This window comes from Cannabis sativa, chromosome 9 (assembly GCF_029168945.1).
Source record: "Cannabis sativa cultivar Pink pepper isolate KNU-18-1 chromosome 9, ASM2916894v1, whole genome shotgun sequence".
In the NCBI taxonomy this organism is placed as follows: Eukaryota; Viridiplantae; Streptophyta; class Magnoliopsida; order Rosales; family Cannabaceae; genus Cannabis; species Cannabis sativa.
Genome location: NC_083609.1, coordinates 45,090,155 through 45,114,109, shown reverse-complemented (window position 1 = coordinate 45,114,109; position 23,955 = coordinate 45,090,155). Strand labels below are relative to the sequence as shown.

Here is a 23,955-nt window from a genome sequence, read left to right as displayed (position 1 = left end):
AAGGACAGAACATAGAGAAACTGTTCTAAGAACCAAGAAGAAGTAGAAACATATTGAAATTACAAACTTAAAAGTTGCTACTGTATATTTATATATGGTGGGCCATAGTCCTATTAAACACAATTCTAAAAGAGGTTTGGCTCCAATATATACACCAAAATGGCATCTTGAAAGTAACTATGTAATTACTAAGTAGGGTAATTACTAGGGTAGTAATTATACAGTTTAGTAATTACACTATATTTTAAAATGCAAGGTGTGCTTGGATATAAGGTGGTAATTACATATGAATTTCGAATATCTTGTTTGGCAAAATAGTTAGTAATTACATGGGAAAACAATATTTTTTAGTAGCTAATGTTTAATATGGAAAATTTTTAGTAATTACACAGTGTAATTACAATCAATTCTCATGGGGGGCATGAGAATTTGAGAGTGTAATTGGAACCCCTCAATTACTTCCAATTACACAGTTACAGTGTAATTATATGGTCAGACAAACATGTCAAATTGTGTAATTATCTCCAATTAAACACAAATTCAATTACATTGTGGCTTTCCAAACGCACATGTTGTCTACCTATTTATTTTGTCTTGAGGTCTTAAGTAACTCCCAAACTTTCATTTAGGGATGTTCTACTGGGTATAATTTTTATTGCATGTGGCCAAAATTAATGAAGATCAAACAAATTTATCAACTAATTAAATATAAAGAAGCCAGAAAATTCATTTGTGTTCCATTGATACTGATACCCACTAAAAAATGAGAGACATAATCAACAATTAAAAGTTTGAAATCGTTAATATAATCTTGGGAATAATCGATTTTTCTTTCATTATATTTTTTATATTTATTAATTATTTTATTTCTTTTAAAATTGGCTGATCATAACTGATTTACAAAATTTAAATGAAAACAATCCTAACTAATTATCTATAAATTATTTGTTAAAAAAAATGTGTATATAAAGAATACTTATTTTCTTTTGAATGAAGTGATATATATATATATAAATTAATTTTAGTTCTTATTAAAAATATTAAATACACGATAGATATTCTTTTTTTATGACAAAAATTTGTAAAATATCTACTTTTAAATTAAATATACAATAAATGGTTGGAAATTATTTGAATCCTATACTTTTATTTAACCTATTTTTATTGATTAATACTTTTTCAAATTTTAAAGATTTTTTTTCCTGTAAAAACTTAATTTAAAAAATATTTTATAGAGAATGTTAAAAATCTCACTTTCATATATGTTCAACTTTTTAAAATAAAAGAAATTCACACAACTATTAAGAATATGATCAATTCAAGTTATTCAATACAACTTACTTGACGAACCACATGTTAGTATGCTTTTTTATTTTTGCCACAACAAATTAATATAATAGTTACTGATATATAAGTCCACAAAAATAATTAAAATCTAACTCTTATTTTCGAATAAAAAATCTAACTCTTATTGATATAATACAAAAGGTAACTTAATTAATCATTTTTATTACTTATTTTCTAAATAAATATTCAATTCCATAACTCATTTAAAAAGATTATATAAATTGAAAATATTCAATAATATTTGGTAAGACCTTTTCAATGTGTGTTTGGAAGTAATTGTGTAATTACTAGGGTGATAATTACACAGTTTAGGGCGCGTTTGGAAAGCCACCTGGGAATTGGAATTATATGTAATTGGAGGTAATTACACAGTTTGACATGTTTGTGTGGCCACGTAATTACATAGTAACTGTGTAATTAGAGGTAATTGGGAGGCCTCAATTACTCTCTCCAATTCTCATACCCCCATGAGAATTGGGTATAATTACACTGTGTAATTACATACCAAAAATAAATTTAAATTATTTTAATTAATTGATATGATATTTTAATTATTTTTAATCTATTGACTTATCCTTTTTCTATCAATCATCAAAAAATAAGGTTGGATTGTATTAGCATGTTATGTACTTCACAACTTTATTCGCAAGTGGAATTGGGTAGATGAATTTTTCGAAGAGGACATGGAAAATGAAATAGGAAATTGTGAAAGTTTGAACAATATTGATTTTGATTCAGATTTAGATGAAGAACTTGGTGACGGGCCAACAGATGATGACAAACAATATATGTTTAATTTTAGAGATATAATAGCTCAAAATATATGGAACGCAAGAGCAATTAGATAGTCTTAAAAAAATTATTTTAAATATTTGCTATTAAATTGTTATAGTTTTGACTTTATTTTATGAAGAGATTATTATTTATTTATATATTATTAATTGATGAAATTTATTTTTAAATATTATAATATTAATTTACTGTCTAATTACTAACTATCATGCCAAACATGATATTAGGAATTCACATGTAATTACCACTTAACATCCAAAGACACCTTGTATTTTAAAATATTTTAACATCCAAATATTTTAAAATACAATGTAATTACTATACAGTGTAATTACTACCCTAGTAGCTGCATAGTAATTACACAGTTGTTTCCAAACAGACCTTAGTAATTACACTTATATTTTAAAATGCAAGGTGTGTTTGGATATAAGGTGGTAATTACATATGAATTCCTAATATCTTGTTTGGTAAAATAATTAGTAATTACATGGGAAAATAATATTTTTTAGTAGCTAATGTTTAATATGGAAAGTTTTTAGTAATTATACAGTGTAATTACATTCAATTCTCATGGGGCCATGAGAATTGGAGAATGTAATTGAACCGCTCAATTACTTCCAATTATACAGTTACAATGTAATTATATGTTCAGAAAAATATGCCAAATTATATAATTACCTTTAATTACACACAAATTCAATTATATTGTGGTTTTCGAAACACACCCTTAATAGAAATAATTCTATCAAAGTTAGAAACGTGCCTCGCACGTGGTTACTATCTAGTATTAAAAAAAACACAAATATCGGATACTATTACACATGAGTTTTAATTATCAATTTTACCATAATATAATCATGCAAAATCAAATTTCTCTAACAAAATTAGGCACGTCGTGTGCGTGCGTGTAGTGGGATACGTACGTACGGAGTACTATGCCAATTCACCAGCGAAGGGATTGGATGGTGTTTTTTTGTTTATAATGTTCTTTTTCTTCTCTTTGGGAAAAGCGAAAAAGAGGAATTTCTTTTCGGCCTTTTGGGTTTTTCACTGCCACCCAACCCACTTTCCTAGCCCACGCTTCCTTCCTCACTCCCTCACTCCCTCACTCCCTCACTCTCTCTTGTAAAATGCCATATTGTATTTGTTTTATACAGAGAGTTATACTTTGATTCTCCTGTTCTTTTCTCCTTGTATCAAGTTTTGGGTTTTTGTTAAGAAAGAAAAGAAACTATTTGTTAGATTTAAACATTTCTTGGTTTGTGAGGAGGGACATAGAAAGTGGTCAAGGCCAACACTCAATCTCTTGCTTCTCCAAGCCAAGCCAAGCTATCTTTGTTTCTTTTGTTGCAGAAGAAAGGAATCCCAATCCCACTCTTGTAAGTTTTCTCCCTTTCAACCCTTTTCCGATATGCATTTATAAGTAAGCTTATACTTTTATGTCTACAACTCATTCCTCTTCTCTTTCTGGGTTTGGGTTCTGATTCCCAATTCGATCCTTTTTATACAAAATGGAAACCTGGGTTTTATTGTTTGAAATTTTATGTACGTTTTTTTTATGATTCTTTTCTTATCTGGGTCTTTGTTACCAAAAAAAAGTAACTTTTTGGGATTGATTTCGGAATCAACATGGAGCATTAATACGGTTATTGATGTTTGTTTTCCTTTGTTTTTGCTATTTTTTTCTTAAATTTCGCATTTCATTTCCTCACCATTTTCATATTTTCCCTTCAACCTTAAAACAGATCATTCTTTTTCTTTGAGAAACTTAAAACAGATTATTATTTGGTGCTTAAATGTCACATTTTGCTTCCCTCCAAAAAAAGAAAAAAAAAGTCACATTTTTGGAATCTTTAAGAACTGCCCATTTTCACTTTTTTTTTTTCGATTTTTTTGGAGTAAGTATTTGTATTGTTGTTTGTTATTCCATTTAGCCTGAAGATGGAAACTTCAAACATACATATTTATTTGTCAAAAACCTTAATTGTTTTAGCAACATTAAGGAAAAGAAAAATTATTTTAGCCACTCTGAGGCATTTTATGCCAAAACAATTTACTGAGATTATGTTGCCGATCTAATAAATGTAAGATGACCAGATGAGTAGTTGAGGTAATATCAAATTATTCTTCTTTTCTTGGGCTGTAATTAAAATCACAGTAAGAGGACAAGGTTTTTTAAATTAACGTAATTTTATTTAAAAATAAAAACATTGTTTCTGTAATTGAAGGATGGGGGATCATTTTGTGCTTTTGGTGGATCGGCTGCTTACAGAGTCTACCCTTGAAGCAGCAATAGAAAGAAAAAATCAGTTGCAGCAGTCTATGATCATAGCAAGCCAAGATAGTATGGTTTCTTCACATAAGATAGATTTAAATATGAGTTCATCTTCTAGTAAATTGGTTGAGTGTAGGATTTGCCATGATGAGGATGAAGACTTGAATATGGAGTCACCATGTTCTTGCCGTGGTAGCTTAAAGGTCAGTACAATATAACTTGTTATGTTGCTATTATCTTACTTACATTTAATTCCTAGAGGAATTAACATTTTTCTTTCACAGTGATTGTTCTTATATCCACCTAATGGCAGTGATTGTTCTTGTGATTGCTCTCTCTCTCTCTCTCTCTCTCTCTCTCTCTCTCTCTCTCTCTCTCTCTCTCTCTCTCTCTCTCTCTCTCTCTCTCTCTCTCTCTCTCTCTCTCTTCCTTAATAAGAATCTAATTGTTAAAGCTCTTTCATGTTAATTCTTGTGACTGACATTGTGCACTTTTTTGTTTTGGCCATTTATGTTTTATAATGGATATAGATGGTCTACTTATTAACTATTTTTAATTTGCAGTATGCTCACCGTAAATGTGTTCAGAGATGGTGCAATGAAAAAGGCGATATCATCTGCGAAATTTGCCACCAGGTACTTTGTTTTTCACCTCCAGTTGGTGTCAATTTAGAAGCACAAACTTTAATTTTCAGTTTTTTTTTTTTTCTTTTTATGTATTTGACTTTGAATTTTGAAATTGCAGCAATTTAAATCAGGTTACACTGCACCGCCTCCTTTGTTTCATTATGCTGGTGTTCCTATGAACTTCAGGTATATTACATAATTGTGTTGTACATGTAGTTGGTTACCCTTTCATATACAAAATAATTTATGAAGTTTTATATGGTGTCTTCATCTTCAGGGGAAACTGGGAAATTTCTGGAAGAGAGCTACATAATTCTCAATTCATAGGGATGGTTACTAGTGATGGCGATTATGTTGGTTCTGATTTTGATGACTATCCAGTGCCCTCTACCAGAAGTATAATGTGCTTTAGAGTAATTGCTATAATAGTAAGCTTTCTCAGTTTTTCCTTGCTCTAATGGCTTACTATTACAATAATAGACCTTTCCACATCTTCATTAAAAGTTATATCAAAATATATAAGAAAAATGATTAGTGTTTGGCTTCTTTAGCTTTGATTTTCAAATGAAACAGAAATTAATTTTTCTTTTCAATTTCATTTGTTACAAGTTAGAAAATAGAACTATTGAGCATTAGTCTAAAAGATGATTACTCTGTTTAGCATGCTGAAAAATAAATCTGTCACCAAATGGACATAATTTCAAATGTAATGATTTGTTATGTTCTTCGAATCCCGAGTTGCTATATAGCTGCTGTCCAACAGGGACATCTGCCAACCAGTAATTATCCCTTTGTTCTTTAATTTGTTTAGAAGTACACAGCATAGCAGGCAGCATAAATAGACTACTTTTGTAAGATTATCCTCAAAGTGAGGTGGCTTAGTCGTTGATCCAATTGAAGTCGAGTGCAGTTTCATTTAAATCGTGCACAGGGCCTTGTTAATCTTCATCTAAGACTGCTTTAGGCTTTAGGGTTTGTTAATTCTGTGTGGTTCTTTCCATACCATTTGAGATTAGATACATTTTTTTTCCCAGAAATAGTGTGATATCATACTCTAATATAAAATTCTCCAATATTTACCATGGCTGAGCAACCTGAGTTTATTAGATTTTGAGTTTGTTTTTTACTTTCCATGTATGAAATAGTTTGTCTTGTTTAATAAACTTAAGAATGTAAATTAAGTCAATGCTACTTAAGATTCTCAATGTGAATTTGCTTTGGAAGAAATACTAATCACATGACCAAATGTAAAGTAAAATCTAAAACTGAGCTGTTTATATTTTCCTTTTCTGTGGATGCAGTTTATAGTTCTATTAGTTTTACGCCATACTCTACCAATTATAATTAGTGGAGCAGGGGAGTATACAATGACTGCGTTCATGGTAAGTTTTCAAAGAATACATTCTTAGGGAAAGAAAGTAATGAGATTGGTATCTAAGCATTCATTCTGTAATCAAATTTATCTTTAGTTGTGGTAAATAAATTGGTGACAAACCAGGGAAAAAGAAAAAGGATGACAGTGATGCTCTGGTGTTTTCTTGATAGATTTTTTCATTTCATTGTAGTTATTTGTGTTGAGAACCATTGGAATTCTTCTTCCGGTCTTCATCATGGCAAGAACATTCACTTCCATTCAGCGTCAACGAAATCAGCAGGTCAGAATCATAATAACCTATTCAATTTAACGTTTCAATTACGAAATGGCTGGAAAATATCATTGTGCCAGATTTTTAGCTTTTGGTTGGTGAAATCTAGTTTTCCCCATAGAAAGTATATTTATTATCTTTTTCATGTTGTAGGACTCTCATTTATCGCTCTCTTCATCGGATGAAGAAAGTGAATTGCCAAATCTACGTCGACAATATGTACAAATTCGGTGATGTTCGGTGTATCTCTCTTAATCCGATGATGATCAAATTAGAACAAGTATTTTGTACGTAATATAATGTACAGAAAAAGAATACGAAATCTACGTTTAGTATCATAAGCTTTTTTACATGCCACAAAAATTTAAGTAGCTGTTTTCTGTTTGCCAAGTACGTAATATAGTGTGTTATTCTTCGCATGTTATTAGATTTAGAGAAGAGAAAATGAACAAGAATGAACTCTGTTATTGATTGTACAAGAGTTACAGAAAGAGAGCAAGAATGAGCTATATATAGCTCTGAATACAAGAGGAAAATCTGTTGTAAGAACAGAGTTAGTTAATACAACAATAACAGAAAACAGTTCACTAACTAACTCTCAACAACTTTGCTAACTAACTAATCAATTCACACGTGCTCTGATTAACACTCCCTCTCAAGATGGCTGGTAAGATATCTACTAAGCCCATCTTGTCTTTTAAGTACTTGAATTGATTAGGCAATAGTGCTTTAGTTAACATGTCAGCAAGTTGCTCCTTAGTTGAAACATGTGATGTCTTGACAATTCCCTCTTGCACTTTCTGTCTAATTAAATGGCAGTCTATCTCTATGTGTTTTGTTCTCTCGTGAAACACAGGGGTGGCTGCAATGTGTAATGCTGCTTTGTTATCACAAATCATCAATGCTGGTCCTTTGTGTTCAACTTTAAGCTCTTTGAGTAAGGACAACAACCATGTCAATTCACTGACAGTATTTGCCATAGCCCTGTATTCTGCTTCTGCAGATGATCTTGAGACTGTCTTTTGCTTCTTACTTTTCCAAGAAATGATCGAGCTTCCAAGGAAAATGCAGAACCCTGTAGTAGACCTTCTGGTGTCCACACATGCTGCCCAATCCGAGTCTGTATAAGCTTTGAGAAGCACTGGTGATGCAGCAGGAAACAAAATTCCCTGTCCTGGACTTGATTTCACATACTGTAATACTCTTTGAGCTGCCTGCAAGTGTCTAGATCTAGGATTAGTGAGAAATTGACTCAACTTGTTCACTGGATAGGCAATATCAGGTCTGGTAATGATCAGATATTGCAACTTTCCAATGATTTTTCTATACAATGTAGGGTCAACTAACACATCCTTTTCATCTTGAGCCTCTTGTGACAGTTTCAAGTTCACTTCCATGGGTGTATACCCTAGCTCTTCAAGTAATTGAAGAGCATAAGGTCTTTGTGAGATGAAAATACCCTTATTGGATCTAGCAACCTCAAGACCAAGAAAATACTTCAAGTTGCCAAGATCTTTCAGTTTAAACTTATTGTTTAACCTGACTTTGAGTGTTTCCAACTCACTAATATCATTACTAGCAAGTATAACATCATCTACATATACAAGTAGAATGATGAAACTTGTAGATGTGAACTTCATGAACAATGAGTGATCTGTTGCAGAGTGACTAAAACCTTCAGCAACTAGAGCAGTAGAGAATTTTTCGAACCATTGTCTTGAGGCTTGTCTTAGTCCATAGAGAGATTTCTTTAGTTTACAAACAGCATTAGGTGGTAGTGTAGTCTCCCCCTTAGGACTATACCCAGGAGGTAAAGTCATATACACATCTTCATGGAGATCTCCATGAAGAAATGCATTGTTCACATCAAGTTGATGTAAATGCCACCCATATATTGCAGCAAGGGCAAGAACAAGCTTGACAGTTACAAGCTTAGTCACAGGAGCAAAAGTCTCTGAAAAATCAATTCCAGCTTGTTGATTGTACCCCTTAGCCACCAATCGAGCTTTAAATCTCTCAATGGACCCATCTGCATGGAATTTGATTTTATAAACCCACCTACAACCAATCACATGCTGTCCAGGAGGCAATGTAACAATTATCCAAGTTTCATTGGCTTCAAGAGCAATGATTTCAGTGGACATAGCATGATCCCATTCAGGGATTCCATGTGCTTGTTCAAAACTGGTAGGTTCAGTGAGACTAGAAATGGCCAGAACCAAAGCACGAAAGCGTGGGGACAACTTGGAGTAATCAAGCACCTGGTTTATAGAATGTGCAGTGGCTGGCATTGAGTCCTGAGAAGCAACAGAGACACTGTTAGAAGACAAAAAGCAATGGTAATCGTTTAAGTAAGAAGGCTTACTGAGTTTTCTAACAGGTCGAGTATGCAAAGGATTAGGAGAAGGATTAACAGGATGAACATGTCTACTGTCGGACAAAGGCAGAATAGATTCAGCATCTTGGCTGAGAGAATTATCTGGGGAAGACTCAGTAAGAACAGCAGAGGGTGGTGTAGGGTGAGAAAAGAAATGTTCATACTGAGGTGGTAAAGTTGCAGCAGCAACAAATGGGAAAATAGTTTCATGAAACTCTACATCCCTGGAATAGAAAACTTTGTTTGTGTTCAAATCAAGCAACCTATAAGCTTTCATCCCAGTAGGGTACCCCAGGAAAACACATGATGCAGCCCTAGGTGTGAATTTGGATCTAGCATGAGGTAAGGTAGATGCATAAGCTAAACACCCGAATGCTCTTAGATGGTCATGAACAGGTGGTTTGTTTCGAAGCCTTTCAAAAGGTGTTTTGTTTTGAAGAAGTGGAGTAGGAGTTCTGTTAATAAGGTAAGTGGCAGTAGTGATGCAAGTGTCCCAGTATTCCAAAGGAATGTGAGACTGAAATAACAAGGCTCTTGCCACATTTAATAAGTGTTGGTGTTTCCTCTCCACTACAGAATTTTGCTCAGGCCTTTGCACACATGAATGATAGTGCACAACACCAAGAGAGTTAAACAGATTAGGGAATTGAAGCTCCTTGGCATTATCCGACCTAACACCTTTAATTTGCATGCCAAATTGGGTTTTAATGAGCTGAAAAAACTGAGGAATCACAATTTGAGCTTCAGCTTTGGTTTTGATGAACCTAACCCAAGTAAATCTAGAGTAGTCATCAACAATCGTGATGAAATATTTACAACCATCTAAGGTAAGTGTATTAAAAGGTCCCCATATGTCTATATGTATTAAATCAAACAAGTGTGCAGACATATTGTTGTGAGACACAAATGGAAGCCTCTTTTGTTTAGCATAATGGCAAATTGAACAATGAAAGTTCAAGGAATCATTGGCATGAAAATGCAGATTTTTATTCAAGGGATGTGATTTAATACAAGAAGAATGGCCAAATCTATAATGCCATATAGTATCACTAGAAATTTTGGAATCAGAAAATACAGAGAAAGTAACAGGCTGCTTAGATTTAAAGGCTGGTGTAGTAGACTTTAAGTAATACAATCTCCCAATCTTTTCACCCATCCCAATCACCCGTTTCTTCAAATCGTCCTGAATAATACAATGACGAGTTTTGAAATTAAAAGAATAAGCACCTGTGTCAGTCAAAGCACTTACAGACATTAAGTTGCAATGAAAGTTTGGTACATACAGAACATGGTGAAGAAACAGGTTAGGCAAAAGATGTATAGTGCCAAGACAAGAAACTTTAGCAGTAGATCCATTAGGCAAATGAACAACAGTAACATTAGGATCGAAATACTTATCTTGGAATAAGGAAAGATCATGGCAAACATGGTGCGTTGCACCAGTGTCAATAATCCAAGTAGATTTAGACAAGTTTAGCAACGTACCAGAAAATTGGGAAACCATAGGAGTTTCAGTGGGAGCAGGTGGCATTTCTGGCATCTTTTGGGACAGCAATGCCATTAGCTTTTGACACTGCACAGAGGTAAGACTAGAAACCAGATCTTGACCACTATCAGCTCCTTCACCAGCTTTGTCATGATTTCCAGCATTGTCTCCAGTGATGTTTGCAGCACTAGGTTTCTGTCCATGTGTATTTCCTTGAGCACTTGCATTTCGATTGGGGAACTTTCCATGAAGCTTGTGCCCTGGAGGATAACCATGTATGCGAAAACACCTGGAAAATTGTGTGTCCAGTAATTCCACAATGTGTACAAAGCAAGTTAGATCGATGTGTCTGCACTGCACCAGCAAATTGATTCTGATTCGATCCAGCTGCAGATCCAGGTTTTTCACTCTCCACAGGTGCACTAGACAAATTCCTTTGACTCTCTTCTTGTATGACAGTCGCATAAGTTTTGTTGATGTTTGGAATAGGATCTTGCATCAAGATCTGAGATCTGACTCCAATATAGGACTCATTTAGACCAACTAAGAACTCAAGAACACGATCTTCATTCTGATAATCTTGAATTATCTTCATTGCTCCACAGGTACAAACTGGCTGAGGTCTGTATTCCTGTATTAAATCCCATAGAGACTTGAGTCGAGTGAAGTATGTTGTTATACTATTCGATCCTTGAACCAGAGACTGTTTGGTTCGAATAGCATCAAAAACACGAGGAGCATTTTTCTGATTGAATCTTTCTTCAAGATTCGACCAAATCGTAGTAGCATTGTCCATGTACATGATGCTTTCTGCTATCTCATTCGAAACAGCATGTAATATCCAAGATATCACAGTACTGTTGCATCGATTCCATAGCTCAAATTCGTCATCATCTTCTTCAGGAGCAGGGAGCTTGCCATTGACGAATTTAAGCTTATTTCTCGCAATCAAAGCCACTTGCATCGCACGCCTCCATGAACTGAAATTCTCACATCCAGTCAGTATCTTCGGAACTAAACTCGCTCCAGGGTGATCACTATTAGAAAGAAAGTAAGGATTTCTTGCATCATCACAAAACGATCGTGTTCCTGAATCCAAAGCAGAGAAACGATTAGAAGCATCTGAATTGCTTCTGGTTTGAGCTCCACCACCTCGAGCCATCAGTAACAGAGAATGAGAAAGAACAAGAACGAAGGAGAAGAAGAAGAATTACAGGCGAACCTGCTCTGATACCATATTAGATTTAGAGAAGAGAAAATGAACAAGAATGAACTCTGTTATTGATTGTACAAGAGTTACAGAAAGAGAACAAGAATGAGCTATATATAGCTCTGAATACAAGAGGAAAATCTGTTGTAAGAACAGAGTTAGTTAATACAACAATAACAGAAAACAGTTCACTAACTAACTCTCAACAACTTTGCTAACTAACTAATCAATTCACACGTGCTTTGATTAACACATGTACACATTATTATTTCATTCGAAAACTGGCGTTGCCTACATGCAAAACTGAATACCTATTTTGTCCTCATATCTTATAACTGAATACCTTCCGCTGGAGATTTCAAGTTTTCTAATGAAATAGTTAACAATAAAAATATCAATTAACAACTCTCAAATAATAATAATAATAAGGGATAATTGCGGCAAAAGTCCTCAAAAACTTAGAGTTGATACAGATTAATTCCCAACCTCAAAAATTAGCGATAATAGTTCTCAAGGTGACATTTTTTTGTTAGTCCATTGGTTCTTAGTTAAATGCTCCGTTTGTTCATTTAAAAAAATGCCATGTGTTGACAAATTATTAGTTAAAATCATAATTTTAATTTAAAACAATTTATTTTTTTTAAGAAAACAAATAAATTATTTTAAAAATTAAGTTTTCTTTTTTTGTTTTTTTTTCTTTTTTCCTTTTTCCTTTTTCATTCTTAGTCCCGACCCTTCTCTTCTCTCTCCCCTTCCTTTTCTTCCTTCTACGCCTAAACCTCCATAGCCACCATGGCTAGAAGCTTCGACCATCCTTTGAGCTCCACTTCTCTTAGATCTGTTCGAGTTAGAGTACCCCAAGATAACAACTGCCAATTTTTGAATCTCAACTGGATCTGGTAAACTCTCTCTCTCTCTCTCTCTCTCTCTCTCTCTCTCTCTCTCTCTCTCTCTCTCTCTCTCTCTCTCTCTCTCTCTCTCTCTCTCTCTCTCTCTCTCTCTCTTTCTCTCTCTCTCTTCTCGTATTTCTTCACAGTCACACTTCTTCAATCATCATCATCATCTCTACCTGTCTAATACTTTGATTTGTTATCTCTATTGTTTTCCATTGAGATAGGAAAACCCTGTACGTTGCTGTAGCTTGTAGTACTGTACCAAAGAAAAATAATATACTGAAGCTTCTTAACCATTGTGCTGTGATTGTTGTCTACTTTATTTCTAACATTTATTACTGTAGGCAAGTACTTGTGCTATTTTGAATCGATCTCGCTGGCTTCGCTTTTTTTTTTTCAATCAACAACTAAACTTTGGTCACTTTTTTCACACTCCGAACTCATATCTCCAAATCCATGTTTGGCTTCTCAGAAAATAACTTTCTTAAATTTTCTTTTCTGGGTTGGGGTCTTTTGAGCTTGTTCTCAAATAACCATTTTCTCTTCTCATTTTCTTTCTACCCAAACACTATTTTTTGAATTTTTCGTTTTGTTAGATCTGGGTAAACATGAAGGAATCGACAGTGGGTACTAAGCCGATTGACAACATCAGGGCTAGAGTGGAGGTGGCTAGGGCTGGGGTCGGTTGTGAATGCTGTTACTCTAGATGTGGTTGGGGTCGACTGAGTACACAGGCAATCAGAGGAGGTTTAGAAGAAGAAGAATCTAAAAAGAAAAAAGAAAATAAAAGAAAAGAAAAAATAAAATAAATTTATGTTTTTAAAATATATTTTTTAATTTTTTAATTTTATTTTTATTTTTTTAATTAAAATTATTATTTGGACCAATAAAAAATTGACACGTGGCATTTTATTTGAGTTTAACAGATCAGTTAAAAAGGGGACCTACGGACTAACAAAAAATGTCACCTTGAGGACTATTACCGCCAATTTTTAAGGTTGGGGGATTAATCTGTATCAACTCTAAGTTTTTGGGGACTTTTGGCGCAATTATCCCTAATAATAATAATAATTAACAATCAAATAACTTATTATTACATAATATAATTATTGTCATTTTTTTTGAATGAATATTATTACTGTTATTTTTTTTGAAAGAATATTCTTATTGTTTTAAAATAAGAGAATGGATAATTTATTTTTAGAAAAATTTACATGAAAAATATATAAAAAAAGACTTTTATTACCTTTTTATTTTCACACGGATGGGATAATATTTTTATCTCTTTTATTGTTTTATTTACCAAAATATATTTTGCACACATAATCAATGCATTGCTGATGTTATTTGTTCACAATGACACTCAACCTATTATTTTTCCTTTATTTTCTATAAATGTTTCTTCGTTTTATTTCAGTTTCAGTTTTATTTTTAATTTTTTATTTTTCAGTTTCATTTTGAATTTTTTTTCCACGATCAAAACGAGATTTCTTTCCCGAAAAAATTGCTTCCCTACGATCTATAACTGCCGTTGAAGCTCCAGCCCATGAATTTTTTTTCTTCTACCAATATCTGTATAAATGGTTTGTGACCTGCTTCTCCTCTTCTCCATCTGTGAAAAAACTCATTGTTAAGAAGCCCATTTCCAAAAGTTCTAAACTTGCAGCAATGGGTGTGAAATCATTTTCCAACAAAGGGAAAGGAAAACAACCTATAATGGAAGATGATGACTTTGATTAAGATTTTATTGAACCAATAACAAAACTCAATCATCGTCCTATGACGGAGAAATCGAAGAGGAATTAAGCTGAGAAGAATTCTATACCAAAAGTTAAAAGGGGGAAGATGCATGATGTTAGAGTGAATTTTGTTAGCTTGAGTTTGTTAAGAATCAGTTAGGAGTTAGTTAAGAATCAGTTAGGAGTTTGTTAAGAATTTTGTTAGTCTGTCTAGCTGTCATTTTCTAACTAATTTCCTAATTGTTTCCGTTTTGCCTTGTCTGATTGTAATGGTGTATATAAACCATGTTGTGTATCATTTTCCATTAATGAAATGCTTCCTTCTCTTTCAGCTTCTTTCTCCTTCTCTTTTCTCTCTTTGTTTTCTCTTTCAATGTTTTCTAGTTTCTCTGCTCAATCATGTCAAGGAAATCCAATATGGTATCAGAGCGTTCTTTTCCACCATTGATGGCCAATGTTGTTACTAACTCTGGCAATGGATTTCAAGCTCAACAAGGCAATGGATCTAACACTCAAGCTCAACCTACAGGCAATACTTCAAATCTGAATCCGTGGAATGTAAACCAGAGGAGCCGTGGTGGTGAAGATCAAAGTCCTGTGTTCTTTAATCATACCCTGTCCATTAAGCTGAATGATCACAACTATCTACTATGGAGACAGCAAGTTCTTGCTGCAATTCGAGGGAATCGAATGACGAACTACATTCAAGAGAACTCAGCTCCACCTCAATTCTTGACTGATGAAGATCAAGAAGCCTACAATGTCAATCCTGATTACTCCACCTTGGAGGTTCAAGATTAATTACTTGTTTCTTGGCTATTATCCTCGATGACAGAGAGTCTTTTAACAAGAATGGTTGGTTGCAACACCTAGAGTCAGATCTAGAGCACGTTGTAGAGGTATTTCACTCTCCAGGTCTCTGCTAAAATTCTTGAGTTTTGAACTAAACTTCAAAACTTGAAGAAAGGATCTCTCAGCTTGAACGATTACTTGCTTCGAGTTAAATAGACTATTGATTTGCTTGCTTCAATTGGAGAAGTTCTTAGTATTCGTGACCATGTTGCAGCCATCTTTAAAGGCCTCCCTAGTGAGTATGACACCTTTGTCATTTCAACTAATACTCGAATTGAAAGTTACTCTGTTGCTGAGATTGAAGCCTTGCTTCTTGCATCCGAATCAAGAATTGAGAAAAATGACAAAGAACTAGATCTCAATGTCAACATGGCCTACACTGAACTTGAGTTTCCTGAAGCTAATTACACCAACACCAATCAAAATTTAAGAGCTGTCTATCCTAGGTTCAATGGCTCTCAATTTCCCTACAATGGCTACAACAATTCAGGCTCATATTTTCCCCAATATAACTTTGGCCAACCTAGATCAACACAAGTTCGATTCAATAATTCCAGTTCTGGACCTTCACCACCACCTAGATTCAGTAACCAAAGAGGAGGATTTACAGGCAATCGAGGAGGATGATTTCCCAATGGTAATAACAATTGACTTTAGTGTCAAATTTGCTTCAAGACTGGCCATGCTACTCTTGACTGTTTTTACATATTTGACAAAGCCTACGCTAGCAACACACAACCTACTGGCAACACTAGCAACAACAATACAGCTCAAATGCAGGCACATGTAGCTAGCTCAAATATTGGATGGGATACAAACTGATACCCTGATTCTGGTGCCACCAACCATTGTAAACCCAATCCTCAAAACACCATGACACCAATAAAAAACATTGGTTCTGATTAGTTGTTTGTTGGAGATGGCACATGTCTGTCGATTTCTCAAACTTGTAATTCTTTGTTGTTTTCTCACTTCACTTCCCATCCTCTATTACTTAACAACCTATTACCTGTGCCTGCAATAACAAAAAAAAACTATTAAGTGTTTCCCAGTTTGCCAAAGACAATGATGTCTATTTCTAATTTCATGGTGATGTGTGTTTTGTGAAGGAGGAGAAGACTCATCTTACCTTCCTGAAGGGACACCTTGTGAATGGCCTGTATTCTTTTGACTCATCCTAGATTTAGCTGCATCCCTCCAGTTCTAGCCAACATACACACTCCACAGCTAAAGCCAGTGCCTACATCACAACTCGAACTCACTCTGATTCCCCCCTGAGCACTCCTATTCAGTGTCTGTCATGTGTCAAATGTAATGCCCCTTTATTTTCTGAATTCGATTTGTGGCATAACAGACTTGGACACCCTTCAATATAGGTTGTCAAGTCTGTTCTTCACTCCTGTAATAAGCACATTGACTCTAATAAAAACATGTCTTCTTTATGTTCTGCTTGTTTTTTAGAGAAAATTCACAAGCTTCCTTTTCCCAAGAAGTCTCTCGCTGAATATACAGCACCACTCCAGCTGGTGGTGTCTGATTTATGGGGGCCATCTTATACACCATCCACAAATAAATGTAATGTGTATTCTAGGTTTACCTAGCTTTATCTCTTAAAGAACAAGTTTGAAGCTCTAAAAATGTTTCAACTTTTCAAGGCTGAAGCTGAGCTTCAGCTTGGCACCAAGCTTAAATCCTTGCAAATAGACTGGGGGGAGTATAGATCTTTCACACCTTTTTTGAACCAAGTAGGAGTGATTCATAGACACCCTTGCCCAACAACACATGTGCAAAATGGTCTAGCTGAAAGAAAGCATAGATAAATAGTGGAAAATGGCCTAACACTTCTTGCTCATGCATCGATGCCACTCAAATTCCGGGATGAGGCATTTAGGACTGTTGTCTACCTTCACAACAGGTTACCTACACTTGTTCTTAACAACAAGTCCCCCATTGAGGTGCTGGGTTTTGTGCCCTAAATAAAACCCATTTCAATATAATTAGATTTACTAATTAATAAAGATCAGAAATTACATTTTATGTTGCATGGTTCACATGATTTATTTCATGATTATGTTTAATGTATAAATTCTATTAAGTCCAGAACATATATAAATATGTATATATTTATTCATGATTATAGTGTCGTTAGCACAATGGAATATAATCATGATTATATGTTCAAAAGTTTAATTCCCATGATTTGTCAGTTCACTGAATTTAGACTGTATGATAATCAGCGATAAGGTATACTTACACCTTGGATAAGTGTTGTGTCCTTTCCAGGGTATTGGGAAAGTTTACCAGCATCAGATGTATGGAGAATACATTGGAAGGGACCGATATTGAACTTGGATAAGATATCATAAACTTACCGTTATATCTTTCTAAGTCAATATCAATGGTTGATCTTAGGTCCATGGATCTTAATCCTGATATGGTTAGGTTCAACTTAGTTGTATTATATATGCTCTTAGAGTTGTTCGCGGAAGCTAACTTTTGGTTCTGGTGGATACTTACATCGAGGGAACATGGTAGTTCAATTGAGTGGGAGCGCTGATCATAGATATCGAACCTATAGCTTCTATAAGTATTTAGAAGTGAAATGATGATTTCCTTCGAGCTTGGCTCAATAGAGATAAATGATTGAGATCTCATTTCAGTAATTATAGTAGTTTACTGAAATATCATTTATAGGTAGCTAAGTGTTTTAAGGATAAAATACATTGAAGGGTAGAACGGTAAATTTTTCCCTATTCAGTGTAGATCATCTATAGAAGATCCTTGACTATTAGGATTGTAACAATGGATAATCATAACGTATCTATATCGTGGTACATATAGAGCGCTCTATATAACTGAGAGTGTCATTCAATTCCAAATCTATAGTGGCGAAAGGCATAATTAATAAGTTGAGAATTTACTTGGCGAATTCTAGATCTACTTATTAAAAGCTCAATTATATAGGCCCATGGTCCCCTCACTAGTTGAGATAATACTACTTGCAGACTCACTCAATTGATTTTAGTTAATAAATTATAATTTTAAAATTAGACTATGTCTTATTTATGAATTTTCACTAAGCAAGGGCTTAATTGTGAAGAAAAGAGGTTTTGGGGTCAATTTGTTAATTAAGAGACTTTGTATTGTCTAATTAATAAATAACAATTTTATTTAGTAATTAATTATAATTATTAAATAAATAGTTTTGTCATTTATGGGATTGAATTGGAAAATATGGTATTATTGAAAAGAAGAATAAGTGGTTGAAATAAAGTGGCAAAAATCTAACCAGAAGTTGGTCCACTTTAAGTGTACGGACTAGAAGTTATTTTTGCCCAATATTTAATTATTTTCGAATCCATATAATTCAGCCTTAAGCCCTAGTTGAAACACTATAAAAGGAAAATGATACTCTCACTCATCCACTTGACACTTTGTCAAACTAATGTCATCTTGACTATTTCCTTCAACCTTGATGAGAGAGTTCCTTCCTTAGTGATTTCAGCCTCCTTCATTGTTCTTCACATTCGAACCTTGAGTGAATGAGTGACATGACCACACATAGCAAGTCAAGTACTCAATCATAGTGAGTAAGACGGTGGTAACCAAACCCGAAGGAGAGAAAGAGATCCAGGTTCAGATCTTGATAATGCTCTACTATAGAAAGGAATCAAGGGCTAGAGATCTTGAACGGAAGGAGTCATTATATTCCGCTGCAATCAATGTAAGGTTTTCTTAAACCCTTATGTGTTTATTTCATTGTTTTAGAGAATTCATATTTAGGATGTTAATCAACATACTTGTTAGTAGATCTAGATCATAGTAAAATATTCCCAACATGAGGCTCTATTTAACCTGAAACCAGATTATCTTACACTTAAAACCTTTGGTTGCAGCTGTTTTTCCAATATTAGACCTTACAATAAGCATAAACTTGAGTTCAAGTCTACTCCTTGTACTTTTGTTGGCTATAGCCTTAATCATAAAGGCTATAAGTGTCTTGATGCATCAGGGAGATTGTATATCTAAAGAGATGTTGTATTTTATGAGCATTCCTTTCCTTATGCTCAATCTGCTGTCCCAAGCATCACTATGCCAACCCCTGACACATGTATTACTTCTGGTCACATACCTGGTCCTAGTCATCTTGTCTCTCCACCTGGTTTTCCAAGCCATCCTCCACCTAGACCTACAATTCCCAATGCAACTCCCCAACAATTTCTAGACACACCTGCATCCCTACTTTCCACACCTCAACCAAATCAAGCAATTGCAGCTGAAAGTGGCACCACTCAGCAAAAATCTGAAGAGACTGCTGCTGATATTAGCACCAATGAGCCATCTCTCCATATCAATACTCCTGTTGAGGATTTCACTCATTCTACAACCACGGTACCCATTCCTAAAGAGGACATTCATGTCTCTCAACCCATTCCTAGTGTTCCTAACAGTGTTCCTGTTAATCCTATTCCCAATTCCAACAACACTCACCCTACGGAAACCAGATTCAAATCTGTTATCTCCAAGCCAAAAACTTACATGGTGAGTAGAGAACCACTTACACTGAAAGAAGCCTTACAACAAAAGCACTAGAATAATACTATGGGTACTGAGATTGTTGTTAGGTTTTATGCCCTAAATAAAACTCCATTTCAATGTAATCTATTTTATTCAACATCAATAAAGAAACAGAAGTTTTTCATTCATTTGTGTATGTTTTGGTTCACTTTATCAATTGCTTGTCTATTTGATTTATAAATTCATCTTAAACCCTTTTCACATACTTGATCATGTTTATTGTGCTGTCATCACATTGGAAAGTAAACATGACTATGTGAATAAAGTTTCCTAGATTTATCAGACACAGGGTTTTACTGATATGATAATCTACAACAAGAGTTTACTTGTATTTGGAGAAATACTATGCTCTTTCCAGAACATTGGTTAAAGTAAAGCTCAGGTTGGATGCATGGAGTATGCATCGGAAGGGACCGATATTGAACTTTGACTTAGATTTAATTAAACTTACCGTAAAATCTATTCAAGTCAATATCGCCAAGTTGATCCTAGATCAAATGATCTTAATCCTGTTATGATTAGGCTCAATCTTGAAAGGCTATTCGTGTTCTTTGATTTGTTAGTTAAGCCTACTTTTAGGTCAGGGTGATACGTACATTTTGGGAACACGGTAGTGCAATTGAGTAGGAGCGCTAGCATAAACATGGAATCTATAGCTTCTATCTGGCGAATAGTAAGCAAAGTATGATCTCCTTCGAGCTTGACCAAACGAAAATATATGGTGGAGATCTCATTTCACATAAGCTGAAATATCATTTATACGGGGTCAAGTGTTTTAAGGATAAAATACATAGTAGGGTGTTACGGTAATCTAATCCCTTTACTGTGTAGATCATTCATATAGAGGATCATTGATCAAATTATGATTATAACAATGGATAACTAATGATGTGTCTATATGGTGGAACATATAGAGCATTCTATATACTGAGAGTGCAATTCTAAGTTCTATGCGTGGATTCAACGAAGAATTAATAAGTTAGTGAATTTTAGTGCTAAATTCTTGATCTACTTATTGGAAGCTCGGTTATATAGACCCATGGTCCCCGCACTATTTGAGATAATATTGTTTGTAAGACTCATGTAATTGGTTTTGATTAATCAATTATAATTCACAAATTAGACTATGTCTATTTGTGAAATTTTCACTAAGTAAGGGCAAAATTGTAAAGAAAGAGTTAATAGGGGCATATTTGTTAATTATGATACTTTGTATGGTTCAATTAATAAATATGATAAATGACAATATTATTTAATAATTATTTATAGTTATTAAATAGTTAGAATTGGCATTTAAATGGTTGAATTAGGAAATTGGCATTTTTGAGAAAATCAGATACAAAAGGTGTTAAAATTGCAAAATTGCAAAAAGCAAGGCCCAATCCACTAAGCCATGGCCGGCCACCTTTGTAGGCTTTTTAAGTTGATATTTTCATTATTTTAATGCCAAATAATTCAAACCTAACCCTAGTGGAATGCTATAAATAGATAGTGAAGGCTTCAGAAAAAATTACACTTTACACTTTCTGAATCAAAAAAACCTGAGCCTCCTATCTCTCTTCCCTAGCCGCCACTCACTCTCTCTTTTCTTCCTTTGATTTTCGAACTTACCCTAGTGATTAGAGTAGTGCCCACACACAGCAAGCAATACCTCAATCATAGTGAGGAAGATCGTGAAGAAACATCATCAGCAAAAGAGATTCAGCATCAAGGATTCAGAGAAAGAGATCCAGGTTCAGATCTTGATAATACTCTGCTACAGAAAGGATACAAGGGTTAGAGATCTGAACGGAAGGAGTCATTTAATTCCGCTGCACCCAATGTAAGGTTTCTGTAACACCCTAACTATCTTAGGCGTATTACGTGATTTTTAAATGTACTGTGCAGCTCGTTGCTAATCAACGAGGTTTATGGAAAAACGTGATTAATTAAAATTTTGCTTTTTCATTAAACTTATAAACCATTTTACAAAAGTCTCGGGATCCCGATTTATAAAATCATTTACAAACGTTTTAACTGATTAACTTTTACATCAAAATGAAAGTCGTCTAACGACAGTTACAAAAATCTCAGCCGTGCTGTCCCGAGGATCGTACGCTCCAGGCCTAACCGCCCCGACATGTACAATATCATAAGCTCGCTCACGGTCCATCGCCCATGTACGGCCTTGCCTTTACCTACACATGAACATAAACCGTGAGTCGACGGACTCGCAATGAAAAGCATAATTATATCATACATAAAACCTGATCGCCGTGTCCAACACGATACCGAGTCCCGCTTACCGCCATGTCCAACATGGTGCGAGCACTACCGCCATGTCCAACATGGTACCGAGTTTTGAACGTTCGGGGGACGGTACTATTGACAAGTATCCTCTCGATCGGCCGAACCGGTCATACTCGGTACCGGGGTCATACTCCGGCTGTACCGACGGGATAGGTCAATAAAGCCGAACCACCAACCAAGTGTCGACGACGGCCGAACCGGTCATACTCATTCCGCTGGTCATACTCGGCACATCGTACCGACGTGACGGGGTTGGATGGTTCGAAGCCTAAATACATATCTAATGTAATCTAGCGGTGCTTCCTACATGCACGCTAAACATGTAATCTACATATGCATACCTTGTTATACTAATCTTACTGTATTCCGATTTCAGTGTGCTGGTCAACCCGACCGGAATCGAAGCCGAGCGGCGGACATCGGCTCCTAAACCATAAAAATCACAACGCTATAAGTGACACGCTAAATCACTTCCCGGGGACTAAAACTTGAAACTAAAAGTTTCCCTATCGATAAAAAGCATGGCAATACCCCTAAAAACCCAAAAACGAGGAAAACTAGGGTTCGGAAAAATTCCCCAATCCGTGAACGGTTGCCCACCTAATCCTCGGTTGCGGGAATTATCGAACCCCCATCCGAATTCCGGATGCACAACCGAATTCCGGTTCCTCGCAGCGCCAACTATTGCCTATAAAATTTCATAACTCGACCAATTTAACCCCAATTGGTCCCAAACTTTCCAGACCTGTTCTATGTGTCCCAAATAACAAATCCAAGGCATCAAACCTACCCAGAAACCACAGATACAAAATTTGCCATTGGAGCTCAAGCTTTGAGTTCCAAACTCAAGCTTGAGCAAACCACCTAAACAAGCATGCAAACCAACTTAATTCTACTTAAACTAGCATAATATCACTTCTGCAAACTCATAGAAACAACAGCAACATCACAGAACATAATCACAACATTTTCCTTCCAAAATTCATACTTTTTCACATAAAAATTAAAAGCTTGAACAACCTAACTAACATGAATTCAAACAACTCAATCATCATCAAATAATCATGCTTTGAACCTTAGAAAAATAACAAAATCACAGCAGCAACAAATACTAAAATCATCATGCATTTCACTCAAAAATCATCATTTTTTCATAGTTTCAAAGAAGGAAAAACAAGAGGAGCTAACCTAGCTTGAAGAATGCTTTGAATGGATGAGAGATGCTTGGAAATCAAAGAGAAAAATCAGCTTCATGCACCCAAAAGCCTCAGTCGAAATTAGAGAGAGAAAGGAGAGTTTTCTTTGAAAATTTTCTATTTTTTTCTAAGTGTTGAAAAATGAGAGAAATGAAAGGAGTAATGCCACATAACCCAAAACCATTTCAGCCAACAATTATTATTTAAAAATAAACATTAATCCATTTATTGAATCATATAAGACAAAACACTAATGGGGCAAAAAGACCATTTTGCCCCTTCACCATAAAATCACATAAATCATACTAAAGGGGTATTTTTGGGACATTCTACATTCCCGGCCATTCCCGACATTCCCAATGTCTAAAACCCGTCCCCAAATACTAACATACTAAGTTGTGATTTCTACTGAGCCAAACGCCGAGTTCCAAAATACCGGACACCGGAAATGCGAAATATAAAGCTACTGATGACATAATCATGCATATCTGAATTCCATAAATAACAGCGATAAATTATTTAAATAGCTATAAATAATTTCATGATTAACATAAATAACTGCTAATTTCCAAATTAACTAAGCGGGCTTTACAGTTTCTTAAACTTTATATGTGTTTAATTTATCGTTTTAGAAAGTTCTTATTTAGGA

The 23,955-nt window shown here is 34.8% G+C and overlaps 1 protein-coding gene across 2 annotated transcripts; it reads left to right on the top strand.

Moving 5' to 3' along the window:
* The first annotated feature begins 2,958 nt into the window (after window positions 1–2,958).
* LOC115711930 (uncharacterized) lies at window positions 2,959–7,049 on the top strand. Of its 2 annotated transcripts, none has more exons than XM_030640125.2 (8): window positions 2,959–3,518; window positions 4,368–4,617; window positions 4,978–5,049; window positions 5,159–5,226; window positions 5,318–5,468; window positions 6,342–6,422; window positions 6,606–6,695; window positions 6,840–7,049. In XM_030640125.2, the coding sequence occupies exons 2-8, from the start codon at window positions 4,369–4,371 to the stop codon at window positions 6,918–6,920; spliced, it is 792 nt and encodes a 263-aa protein (XP_030495985.2). In that variant the 5' UTR covers window positions 2,959–3,518; window position 4,368; the 3' UTR covers window positions 6,921–7,049. The 2 variants fall into 2 exon arrangements, with proteins under 2 accessions (XP_030495985.2, XP_030495984.2); XM_030640124.2 differs by lacking the exon at window positions 2,959–3,518 and adding an exon at window positions 3,545–3,684.
* Window positions 7,050–23,955: the final 16,906 nt, after the last annotated feature.

Coding starts and splice junctions, on each gene's coding strand:
- LOC115711930 (XM_030640124.2), top strand. Junction 5,050..5,158: donor TCTGCGAAATTTGCCACCAG/GTACTTTGTTTT, acceptor TTGAAATTGCAG/CAATTTAAATCAGGTTACAC. Junction 6,423..6,605: donor ATACAATGACTGCGTTCATG/GTAAGTTTTCAA, acceptor ATTTCATTGTAG/TTATTTGTGTTGAGAACCAT.